This window comes from Harpegnathos saltator, unplaced genomic scaffold (genome assembly GCF_003227715.2).
Source record: "Harpegnathos saltator strain DR-91 unplaced genomic scaffold, Hsal_v8.6 scaffold657, whole genome shotgun sequence".
Taxonomy (NCBI): Eukaryota; Metazoa; Arthropoda; class Insecta; order Hymenoptera; family Formicidae; genus Harpegnathos; species Harpegnathos saltator.
In genome coordinates this window covers 648,860-660,215 of record NW_020230490.1, presented here as the reverse complement: position 1 = coordinate 660,215, position 11,356 = coordinate 648,860, and the positions used below count along the sequence as shown (strand labels likewise).

The 11,356-nt window shown below is 35.1% G+C and overlaps 3 protein-coding genes across 3 annotated transcripts; 1 reads left to right on the top strand and 2 right to left on the bottom strand.

The window, feature by feature from the left end:
- Positions 1–274: 274 nt before the first annotated feature.
- On the bottom strand, positions 275–1,103 carry LOC112589906 (uncharacterized). Its single transcript, XM_025304900.1, has 3 exons — positions 893–1,103; positions 489–575; positions 275–371 (listed from the first exon to the last, which is right to left on the bottom strand). Exons 1-3 carry the CDS (start codon positions 989–991, stop codon positions 345–347), a joined length of 213 nt encoding a protein of 70 aa, XP_025160685.1. The 5' UTR covers positions 992–1,103; the 3' UTR covers positions 275–344.
- An 859-nt stretch (positions 1,104–1,962) lies between these two features.
- LOC105189955 (short-chain dehydrogenase/reductase family 16C member 6) lies at positions 1,963–3,526 on the top strand. The gene is made up of 6 exons (XM_011152397.3): positions 1,963–2,275; positions 2,353–2,529; positions 2,619–2,768; positions 2,847–3,094; positions 3,216–3,341; positions 3,413–3,526. Exons 1-6 carry the CDS (start codon positions 2,078–2,080, stop codon positions 3,477–3,479), a joined length of 966 nt encoding a protein of 321 aa, XP_011150699.1. The 5' UTR covers positions 1,963–2,077; the 3' UTR covers positions 3,480–3,526.
- Positions 3,527–4,335: 809 nt separating this feature from the next.
- On the bottom strand, positions 4,336–10,708 carry Sym (symplekin scaffold protein). Its single transcript, XM_011152398.3, has 16 exons — positions 10,342–10,708; positions 9,657–9,853; positions 9,334–9,567; positions 8,960–9,246; positions 8,634–8,863; positions 8,352–8,537; positions 7,804–8,246; positions 7,412–7,684; positions 7,060–7,243; positions 6,695–6,936; positions 6,395–6,573; positions 6,144–6,304; positions 5,930–6,065; positions 5,460–5,824; positions 5,091–5,168; positions 4,336–4,982 (listed from the first exon to the last, which is right to left on the bottom strand). Exons 1-16 carry the CDS (start codon positions 10,393–10,395, stop codon positions 4,896–4,898), a joined length of 3,336 nt encoding a protein of 1,111 aa, XP_011150700.1. The 5' UTR covers positions 10,396–10,708; the 3' UTR covers positions 4,336–4,895.
- Between the last annotated feature and the right edge of the window lie 648 nt (positions 10,709–11,356).

Below are 11,356 nucleotides of genomic sequence, written 5' to 3'. Positions count from 1 at the left end.
CAATGTCATATGAGAAAAGCTTAAAATACAGTACAATATTATATAGTTTAATATAAAGGAACTTTGGTTCAATTCGTGATTTTATTAGTTTCTGATTAATCTGTGAAACAATGAATCATCAGTATCTATAGAATTCATAGTTACAATCTGTCATTTCCAAATTTTGTATTATATTGATATATTATATTGATGTATGTGCATATATATATAATTTTGTGTATATATTAGTTATTATATATAGATTAAAACTGAATAGGATGACAAATACTCAGTATTTACAATTAATACATATCTGCACAATGTTTCATTACTACAACATGTTGTATAAATATTTATTTGTACTCTTAATCATCAGGAATATTCTCTAGTCCCTGTAAGAATACACATAGTAAATGAACAATTAAATATGTACATATACCATTTCAAGTTTTTCCGAATCAATGGTACAAGCAAAACAAAAGTTTATACTTTCTATATTAACAAATTACCCTATGTTTCCATGGTGCTCCATCTATACGGCCGTCTCGTGTAAACATATGACGATCCCATACTTTAGTCATGTTTCTACGCATTGGCTATAAAAAAAAATAAAGTCAAGAAAGCAATGTAAAAATTTCACGCAAATCAATTTGTATCGTATATCTCTTTCCTCAGCTATTTTTCTCTTAGATTTCATTCTGACAATCGATATCAAATATAACAGCTGACTTGTGAAAAAACAACATCAGTGATGAAAATGATGAATTTTATTGTTGATAAGTCAAGTTAGAAAATACTTATGTGCGGTTTCCTATCTTGTGATAAAGATACATTGAACAATTTAGCAAAAGAACTAATTATTACAAATTAAAATAAAAGCTAGGTTAGGTTAGAGTAAAGATCGAGCACTTACATTTCCCAATATTAACTGATTCACGAAAGCAGACCAATATTGAGGTGCAACTGGTATCAAACCTATTAAGAACAACGGTGGAAGCATTTCGTACCACATTTTTATCCAATTCTCCGCAGAGTCGCTAACTGTATCTGACAATTACTCGCTGAACGTTCCTTCCTGTAGTAGAGGTAAAGGTGCAATCCCAAGTGCACGCAAGCGCAATATACACGTAACCTTATTATGTTCACGAATATAGATCTGTCCTTTTCATTAACTGTACTATATTATACTAACATTTTCTGCATCTGAATTCTGTATCTGAATATTCTGTACTTGAAATAAGATAGTTATATATATTTATTATATATATATTGATATTGATTAGTACAAGGGAGAGAAGGATAATTGTAAAAAGGTACACAAAGTGCAATTAAGAAGAAACACAAGATGTGTTTCTTCTTAATATGTCGTATGTCACATATATATGTAATTATGTAATTATGTAATCGAACTAGCCTATAAAATCATAATTGTTCCACATATTTAATTACGCTTTTGTATTTCTCTTTCTTGCTCTCTCCTATCAAGTTTCAAATATGTATCTCATTTTAAGTACAGAGAAATTTATACATGGTAGAGCTGGAAGAAATAAATATTTAATCACACATTTTGCATTTAAAATGAAGTAAATGTATATTTAGGCATTTTTATTGTGGAAAGAATGAGAAGAGAGTGAAATATATGGAAGAAAGGTACGAAGGATATATAACAAAAGTAGATTTCACAACACATGTACAAATAACTGTATGAATTGTAAATATGTTCGATTCAGTCTTGTTGATTCCACTGTTACTGAAATTTCAGTAATAATAAAGAATTGGATAGTGTTCTAACATTCTCTGATAGCATGATACGTTAATTGTTAATGACAAAAATCTCACATCGTTTGATGTAAAATATATCGCTAACGATTACTTTGTTTCAAGATTCGTACTGCGATATTTCCAAGTCTCTCCCCCCCCTTCTGTCTCTCTCTCTCTCTCTCTCTCTCTCTCTCTCCCACCCTCTCTCTCTCATCTCGTTAGATGTATAGATAATTTCGAGAGGATGATACGTGTAATAACTTGTGTTATAGCGCTATTATTTTTCGTGAAATCATTCTTTGCATTAAAGTAGTTGTGTAATGCGAAAACGTTTTGTATGTTTAGTTCTGTTTGTTACTGTAAAAGAAAATTTTCGAGAAAGTTAACAAAAATGTTGTTGAGAATATACTCTGTGTTTGTTCTAACGATGGATGTCTTGATGCTCCTTACCAGAGTATGCTACATAATTTTGTCTTCGATATATAGAATTATCAGACCACAGCCATTGAAAAGCCTCTATGGCGAAGTTGCTATGGTAATATTCCATTTGCTTATTCCTTGTTACAAATGGATATATTGTTGTACATATTGCAAATATATCTTACAATTTAGGTTGTGGGTGCAGGAAGTGGAGTGGGTAGAGAACTTGCTTTACATTTGTGTCAACTCGGTGTCACAGTTGCTTGTGTAGACATTAATGTTGAAAGTTGCAACGCTACTGTACAACGTGCCCTGCAGTTACATGGAAAATGCAAAAGATATCAATGCGACGTGAGGGACAATAATGCGGTACCTGTGTCATTTATTCATACTCAATCATGTTTCTACTTCTAAACCACAATATTACATGTACAATTGCACAAATTGAAATTGAATAGGTTGTTTGTACGGTAAATCTTATTAAGGACCAATTGGGAAATATTACAATGCTCTTTCACTGCTGTGGATTACCCAGTCCACGTGCATTGATAGAGGAACCACCAGGTATAAGAACTACTATGGATTTGTCTGTTATTAGTTACTTTTGGGTAAGGATTATCCATCTTAATAACTTAATAATAGAGAGTAAAACTTTGGAAGCGGATACATTCATATCATTTTCATAGCTATTAGATGCAGTTTTGCCATGTATGCAACGTGCTGGTAGAGGCCACATCACAATTTTGTCTTCTGTGGCTGGTCTTGCCAGTGGTAGGAGTAGAATTCCTTTATCTACTGCACAATTTGCAGTCCAGGGATTAGCCGAATCCTTACTCATGGATTTAAGACATTCGTGTAAAAATATCATTGTTACATTAGTCCATGTTTATCCATTCATCATTGGGACAGAAGTTGCCAAAGATATATGCTTCAGGTAACATGTTTCAAATTATATACATTTGATTCAAATAACTTTTTCTCTCATTTCAACGTTATTGTACGTTATAATTACATATTTTTTTTTAATCCAAGAATGTTTGGGACATATTTTATAGATTACCAAGTTATTTTGGTACAATGCCTGCTGCAGAAGCTGCTAGAAAAATTTTGACCAGTGTTCGCCGAAATTATGCAGAATGTAGTGTACCAGGATATTTGCTCTATCTTGGACATATTCTCAGGTATTTTCATAAGTTCTATAATTATGCAAAATGACATATAAATAATACTAATAGGTCTTTCATACTTTTAGAATCCTTCCAAAAGAAGCATCTATTATGTTGCGAGAAATGTTAGATACTGGAGTCGATTTTGCATAAATATGTAACATGTAAATATTTTAACTAAATATGTAAACATACACAAACACGCGCGCACTCTCTCCCCCCCCCCTCTCTCTATAAACACACACACATACACAAATATCTATAGGTCAAAACTCAAATCACTCACATGTGTGTACAAGTGTATAAGAAAATCAAGGTTTCTTTCCAAAGATTGTGCTGCAGTCGTTCTTAAAGTCTTTTCTGGTATAACTGTGCACAATGCATATTTCTTTTTGCTCATTTTTTACTTCAAGAGAAGGAACATATATATGCTACATATAGGACATAAAATTTCATGTAACAAAAAATATTTTATTATCTTTTACACTTGCTGAGGTAACATGTATTGTGAGAAAATTATCTATCAATTTTTCTTGTATATACTGTAATATTAAATTCAGAGTTTCAGAGTCATACATACATTATAGTCTCAGACTTGTGCATACCTGCTATAATCAAGATGATTTTTTAATGCATACGTAATATATGTGTATATATATATATATGTAATATTAAAATTGATTTATAGTTAAATTTTTATGCACGGTCGGCATTATGCATAATGAACTCATATTAAAATTATGTATACAACTGTATGTATTTCCTTATTTTAATTGGTAATTGTGTAATTATTTTCGTAATAACTGTGATGTAACAATAGTTTTACGGAAGGAATTATTTTAAAATAAGGAAATTTTTGCTATATTAAAGAAATGTATTAATTGTATCGTTTACTTTTCCTGGGGGGAAAAAAAAAAAAAAGAGAGAGAGAGAGAGAAAGAAATTTCATACATTTTTATACAGTGAAATATATATGTAATAAAAAATATATTTTAATAGAATTTTCAACCGATGTTCTCATTTTTCTATATCTATACGCAAATGTCATAATTGTAGTATAGACAGAGCTGTCTGATCAAAATTCTTTTTCTCTTAGGAAATTGATATTTTCTTCAGACAAAACACTAAGGACTGTATATCGATATATTATTCTGAAAAATGTGCCGTTTATATAAATATGAGAAAACAAATAGTGCAACTTACGCTTATATGATGTTCTTTTGTTCGTCTTGTGATCTATTTATCCTCTGAAGTGTGGATATGAAACTAAAAATCACTTCTTATATCACTAGTACGTTGACCGGTCGGATATATAAAATATGACGACGATCAGTATTACCAAAATAATTATAGCGAACAATATACATCAAGGAATTATCGCGATTAGATACAAGAGAGTTGTCTAATATCTAAATGTCAGTTCTGTCAGTGTGGAGGAAATCGTCTGAACGTTTCAAACGGTGACCCAAGGAAAATAATTTACAATTCGTAACTACAATACAGATATTAGTTAATATTTGAATATCTAGTAGAGTGCGTTTCTGATCCTAACAATGAAATTGCTTTATGCTAATCTAAACCAGGAGGAGCTGGTTCGGAAAGATCAATTTCCATTGTATCTGGTTTTTGATCATTCGAATAATCACCGGGTGGCGCCTGAAAGAAGCCGATGGAAGAGATGTTTGGTGAAGTCTCGAGTTTCAGATTTATTCTTATAGATTTTTCAAAAAAGTTTTGCCTTTATATACAATCATCTTTACTCACAATATCAAATTCATCGTGCATGTCACAAAGCACTTTACCCTGTATGACATCCATTATCGATTGTGGAATGTGCGCTTTCTGAAACATGACATTAGATATCTTAGTGTATTGAAGTCTTGTTGGTGGATTTTACTAACGTACTAACATTCAGCCGGCAAAAACACAGAAACACATATTCCTACCTGGACTATTCAGCGTTACGTTAGGCGTCACTCCAAATCATTCATTCTAACGATTCTTTATCAAGTAGAGATTGTGTGATGATTCTTACTTATTGACAATACAAATGATACGAAATGTTCGCATTTATAACGCTAAATGTGCAATGGGAATGCGGTTCGGAGCATATCTTTTACGAGATCAGATTACCTGATTTTCAGCAAAAGCTTCAACATGGGCTAGTAAGGGCGCGCGTAAATTGCTGGCCATTCTTAGCGCCTCTGACAATTGCGTCGGTGGTAGTTGCAAGATAACAGCGAAACTTTGTGGTTGCGTGCGTTCGCAACATTTCACGAAACCCTCCCATACTTTCGGCTGCTTCCACACTTGCTTCAGAATCAAACGTTGAAGTATGTTCATGACGAATCCGCTCAGTCTGGGATAAAGGGCTAAGCTTTGTATGACGGTACGCATGAGTAAGGTCGGTAGAGGTGTCACCTCCATAAGATGTTGCATCACGACAGCAACCGTTTCCTGCGTATACACTTGTTTCTCGGCGAAGCAGAGAGACGTCGCTGCAATAAGGACAAGTATTCGCGTATTTTATAATATATTAGCACTTGGCAGTTTCTCGTAAGTAATATGTATACTTGCTCTGCGCTCTGTATAGATCAATCTACCTTTAATAACGGTCTTTAATTCAGCCTTGCTTGGATCTATATTATGTAGAGCTATCAACAATTCCGCGGGTGTAATAGGAGATGTATGAGGTACACCACTGTCGTTGTTATGTGTCCCAAGCAACCTGTTGAATACCTAAAAAGCATACGTTTACAAAGTGCACGCTCAAATGCCCGATACAACGACTGAAACGTTTCTCAAAGAGTTACTTACCTCCTTTACAACGATAGGGTTTAATTTGATTAGTTTTGGAAGTGCACCAATCACCTCTTTCTTCGTAAGGCCATTTAGAACGGGTATCAAGAATCTAACATCGGAAACTCTGGTTTGGTACAACTCCCGCACCCTGGCCACTAATTCAGCACTCGGAGCAGCTGCGCGTGCAAATATATCAATAAGTGTAAAAAATAGTGATAGAAACATAAAAAAAGGGAAGATGTATATGTAGAATGAAAAGAACGTACATTTCTCTGTAAGAATATGTATAATCCTCGTGACCAAAGTCTCCGAACCTTTCGGACAATTCTCAACAAGTGCCAGCAATTGTGGGCTTCCCATACCTAAAGATCTTACTGGTCCTTCCACGAGTCTTAGCACGATACGCTTTACATCAGCTCCCATAGATGTATAAACTCGCGCTAATCTATTATCATTAACAGGAATTATCTATTATCTATCGTAGGATTGTGCAAATGTGGCTCCTTTCTTCTTAGAAGATACATTCTACACAGTAATATGAAAAGAAATCTTATGTTTTCACTTACTCATGAATAAGATCTTGATGTTCACTGAGGAGAGCAAGATACAATCCTAGACAGGCACGTGTAGTCGATTCGCTCCACAAACTTTCAATCTGCGGTCTGCCCCTATCCTGCCCGAAAACAATTTCGGGTGGATTATGAAGGCGTAAAAAACCTAGATATAGAACTGCATACTCTTCAATCAGTTTGCTTAATTCCGATCTGCTGTACAACTGACAGACTAATTGTATCGCAGCCTCCCGTATCTAGTCAAGGATAGATACATGTTTTTCACATTATTATTATTTCATAAAAGCGCTCGATATTCCTCGCTCGATAAAGTATAACATTTTGAATGCTTTGCAAGATTGTATGATTTTTTATCTTACCGTATTGTTTTCGTGTCCAGTATGGCACAACAAAACATTTAAAAATACCAACTGCTTTGTTGGTCTGCGCACTACCATTTCTTTCAGAAGCTGCAATGGCGCAAGACCTCTAGATTCGTCGGATGACACCATTTTCAATGCTTCTACGGCATCTTCCGTTATCAGTGGTGCTTCCAGGTACAATCTTAAATGATAAAAAAAAAAGGAAAAATACATGTGTGTATATATATATATATATATATATATGTATGTATGTATGTATGTACACACACACACACACATCAGTCGGATCAACGCAATCGGATGTCGATATGTTCCATTTTATATATAAAATGCAAATATATAATATTACCTGTACAATAAGGAATCACGATCTTTACCCTGAACTAAATCAATAGCCGAAACTAAAGTGCACAATAAAAAGTTATACGCTTGATGCGGAGCTTCCTGAGGTTTCGTACATAATGTGGTCCGCCTCTGGAAACCTTGAAGCAACGCATACTCCTCGTACAACCATCCTAGAGCCAAATCTAATCGATTTCTCATATCATCGGTAATGTAACGCAATACAGCTTCCTTAATGTAAGGATTAAAGGTAGCTGCCAGTGTAGTCAGGATTTTGGATCTGTAATGAAATCATCATCATCATCACAGTCATGAAGTCACAATTATGAAAGATATCTTATTATATACGTGAAAAATGTGCATGCTTATTATATTCGAATGTGCCTCATGTTGTTGTACCTCACAGCAGCTACACCACCAAGAACTGCAGTCTTTTCCGAAAACAATATCCTATTAACTGCCAACAATAACATTCGTTCTTTAGCTTCTTTCAAAAGCGGTTTCGTCACCTCGGCCAATTTCAACGCTTTCAAACGATTTCTAGCTTTTGCAAGAGATTTCTCGTGGGCCTCTAATGACGCTTTCGCTTCCTTTTCCTTCTCCCGATCTTTCTCGCGTTTACGCTCACGTTTCGCTTCTGCTACGCTAATAGTAGGATTCTTGATCAAGTCTTCCATTACAGCATCTTCTTCTTTAGCGTCTTTCTTCTTTTTCGCTTTAGTCTGCTTTATTTGCGCCGCTAGAAGTTTACCGATTGTCTGACGTTGTATGTTAATGTCGGTAGTTGCAGTGGGCTGATATTCTCTTTGAAAAATTGTCGTCATGGTGTCCGGAACCCATGCCTAGTAAAAATAAGGGAGGGAATAATAATTTCGATCTGACACGGACATAGGCCAATGAGAGTGAGAGTGAGTCAATGAGAGTGAGAACAATTTCGTGACACATACCATACTATCCATCACTAAATCCGTTGCAATTTCTACGCTAAGTCTTTCGGCGATAAAATTTTCAGAAAGCTCGATTAACTCTGGCAATTTAGGCGCAGGAACGGGACTTGGTATCGGTTCTGTTTCATCAGGTATCAAAACCATATCAAGTTTCACTCGTTTTGCAGCATTAGCAGCTGCTGCTTCCTTCAAATGAAACAAAAAGAAAAGAAAAGGAAAGACAAATCTTTAAGAATTACACATAGAATAGAAAGTAACGCCTTAACGAGAACTTTTACATACCTGTTGGCGTTTTTTCATTCGACGAACATCGTCCGGTTTAGGATAAGCCTTAATAATCTCCTGCTCTTTTGCTCCAAGTTGAGACAATTGCTTAGCTATAGTTGAAGCATATTCTATACTAGCAGGATGTTTCATCAGTCCGAGAAGCGTGAGTTTTAGTTGCTTCTGTACACTGGTCACTTGAGAATCAGACAGCGTTGGTGGTAGATCATGTTGCAGCCTCTGCAATGCTGTGCATTACAACACAGATGGTTACACATCGTACACGAAATGTTAATAGATATTGTACATGTCGCGATGCGAGTAAGTACATTTATATACAATACCTTGGATTACATTCGGCATAAACTGTGGTCTTGTTTTAGCGATTAATGCTAAAGATCCCATACATGTCATTAAATTGACACTACTGACATGTGGTGATCCGTGAAACTTGATCAGCAGATCCATAACATTCTTTGCCTCCTCTTCCAATTTCCTTCTACGAGCTATTTTCAGTGTCAACGGTATGTCTTCAAGGGAAAAGTCATCAGGTTTCTTGGGAGTATCGGGGTCAGGATAGGTTTGTATCAAGACAACACCTTCGAGAAACTTTACAGCTTGTGTCCTGATTCTGCAATATGGAAAGTTAAAATGAAATTGGACATGTAACAATATAACTGCAGCGCACTTACAGTGTTCAATCAATCGATACACTTACCCATCATTATCACTGTCAATCATATTTATAATCTGTACTTTAAGAGCACTTAGCTGACTCCACGCTAATTCCATTTCTTGAGTAACAACAGCAGCACTAGAAATCCATTTGAGAGCAGCTCTAAGAATTCTACTGCTGGCTCTAAGAACTCGCTTAGCTACAGCTGGTGCCTCATCCGTCGACAATCTAAGAAGTATTTGCACTGTACGTGGGATCACTTCTGGATGTTTTATTCTGAAAATAATAAGTAAATCTAATATTATGTACGTTCCTTTTATACATATAAAATGATTCAATAAGTAAAACAAGTCACTGATAGTAACCCAGCTTCTTCAACAAATCCTATGATAGTCTTTCTGACTTCTGCACTTCTATCTGCTGCAAATTCTAAAACATTCCCCAAATAAAGTTGCAGCAAATGCGATTCCTTGTTTAACAACACTTCTTGTATTTTACATATATTTGCAACTTTAACATCCTCAACGGAGCTTATAGAGACCTCGTTTAACCATTCGACAATCTAGAAAATGATAAAACGTTAAAGTATACCGGTACATTTAAATACGAATTGTTTTTCTCATAGAATTACATCACCCTATATTACTTATATACGTATCAGTTATACATTGATTGAATATTGGTTTGGAAAGAAATTAGCGAAATAGCACAAATAAGGCAAAATTTCAAGACAAAACCACTACAATCCCGAAATAAATCAGTATTTTATAATGTTATCTGAGCAAAATCTAAAAGATCTTTCCCCTGTAAAGTATTGTACATAGTATTTCACATTTGCGATATTATCAACAATTTGCTATTGACAGTCATTGAAAGTCATTTTGATAACGATACATGTTCTTTGAATTTTGCAAGTGGCAAAACCAGCTACTAAACCAGAGACATACATCCAAATGTGTCCTGATTACAGGATGAAATTTTGCACAATGCATAGATAGCTCTAATCACATATTTTGCTATAAAGCAATCTTTATGGTTTACGCAACTGACCAAATCACTCGTTCCCTTTTCTGATTCGGATCTTCTATGTAAGCGTGGATCCATTGTAATTACATAAACTAACGTTGATAAATACGTTGGTAAATTACGCGCGGTGAGTATTAAAACGAGAAATTACGCGTTCGGATTTGAGCTTAACAAACTGCCATGTGTCGCATTAATTAGCTCTTTCTGGTAGCAATGCTACCAGAATGCTACGACAAACGAACGATTCTTCCTCAAGTGTGTTCAAACGCGCTCTGCTTGTCACAAGTATCGTAAATTTAGAATTATCAGCAACAAATATATTGCGCTCGAAATGCTAAATATTCGATCTCGTCCAATCTCGTCTCCATCTTTGGTCTGTTCTTTGTACCTGCACTGCTGATAAGTGCTAGAGTGCAATAAGCTAGAGTGAGAAGACCTAGGTTTGTCTCACTTCAACTTATTGCACCAGTTCAACAGTGCAGCTACAAAGAACAGACCACTTGTGGTCTGTTCTTTTCAGCTGCACTGCGGAACTAGTGCAATAAGTTAGAATGAGACAACTATATTTTTTCTCACTTTAACTTATTGCACCGGTTCAGTAGTGCAGCTACAAAGAACAGCCCACTTGATATTTTATTAGAATGAGCAATAATCAAATGATGAATCGGTGTTTCGATTCTTCAAACGATGATTCAAACGATGATCAAACGATGAAACGACGATTCGATTCTTTTCTCGTTAAAGGAACAAATCGTTTTCTCGATATTTTCAAATTCGATCAATTCATATATATTCATATGTCAAGAACTTTTTATAATCCAATGTTACGAAACTTCAATGTTGAAAATAAACACTTCTGTGTGGTCGGTCGGTATTGGCTGCGTTCCGATATTCGCTGTCAGTATTGAAAATACATAGTTTGTGTCACATATACTATAGATTTTCAGTGCCAGCTGATGCTATAGCAATGAATATCGGAACGCAGCCAATCGGTCTGTTCTTTTCAGCTGCATTTAGCTGCGAAACTAGCAATAAGAAT

What these genes read in the sequence shown, in the direction of transcription:
- LOC105189955 (XM_011152397.3), top strand. Translation starts at nt 2,078, where the DNA reads ATGTTTAGTTCTGTTTGTTACTGTAAAAGAAAATTTTCGAGAAAGTTA. An exon ending in TCTATGGCGAAGTTGCTATG is followed by an intron (nt 2,276 to 2,352) that starts GTAATATTCCAT and finishes CTTACAATTTAG; the next exon opens with GTTGTGGGTGCAGGAAGTGG. An exon ending in GCCAAAGATATATGCTTCAG is followed by an intron (nt 3,095 to 3,215) that starts GTAACATGTTTC and finishes CATATTTTATAG; the next exon opens with ATTACCAAGTTATTTTGGTA.
- Sym (XM_011152398.3), bottom strand. Translation starts at nt 10,395, where the DNA reads ATGGATCCACGCTTACATAGAAGATCCGAATCAGAAAAGGGAACGAGT. An exon ending in ACCCTATCGTTGTAAAGGAG is followed by an intron (nt 6,066 to 6,143) that starts GTAAGTAACTCT and finishes TATGCTTTTTAG; the next exon opens with GTATTCAACAGGTTGCTTGG. An exon ending in AAGCTTTTGCTGAAAATCAG is followed by an intron (nt 5,169 to 5,459) that starts GTAATCTGATCT and finishes GTCATGTTTCAG; the next exon opens with AAAGCGCACATTCCACAATC.
- LOC112589906 (XM_025304900.1), bottom strand. Translation starts at nt 991, where the DNA reads ATGTGGTACGAAATGCTTCCACCGTTGTTCTTAATAGGTTTGATACCA. An exon ending in ATCAGTTAATATTGGGAAAT is followed by an intron (nt 576 to 892) that starts GTAAGTGCTCGA and finishes TTTTTTTTATAG; the next exon opens with CCAATGCGTAGAAACATGAC. An exon ending in GAGCACCATGGAAACATAGG is followed by an intron (nt 372 to 488) that starts GTAATTTGTTAA and finishes GTATTCTTACAG; the next exon opens with GGACTAGAGAATATTCCTGA.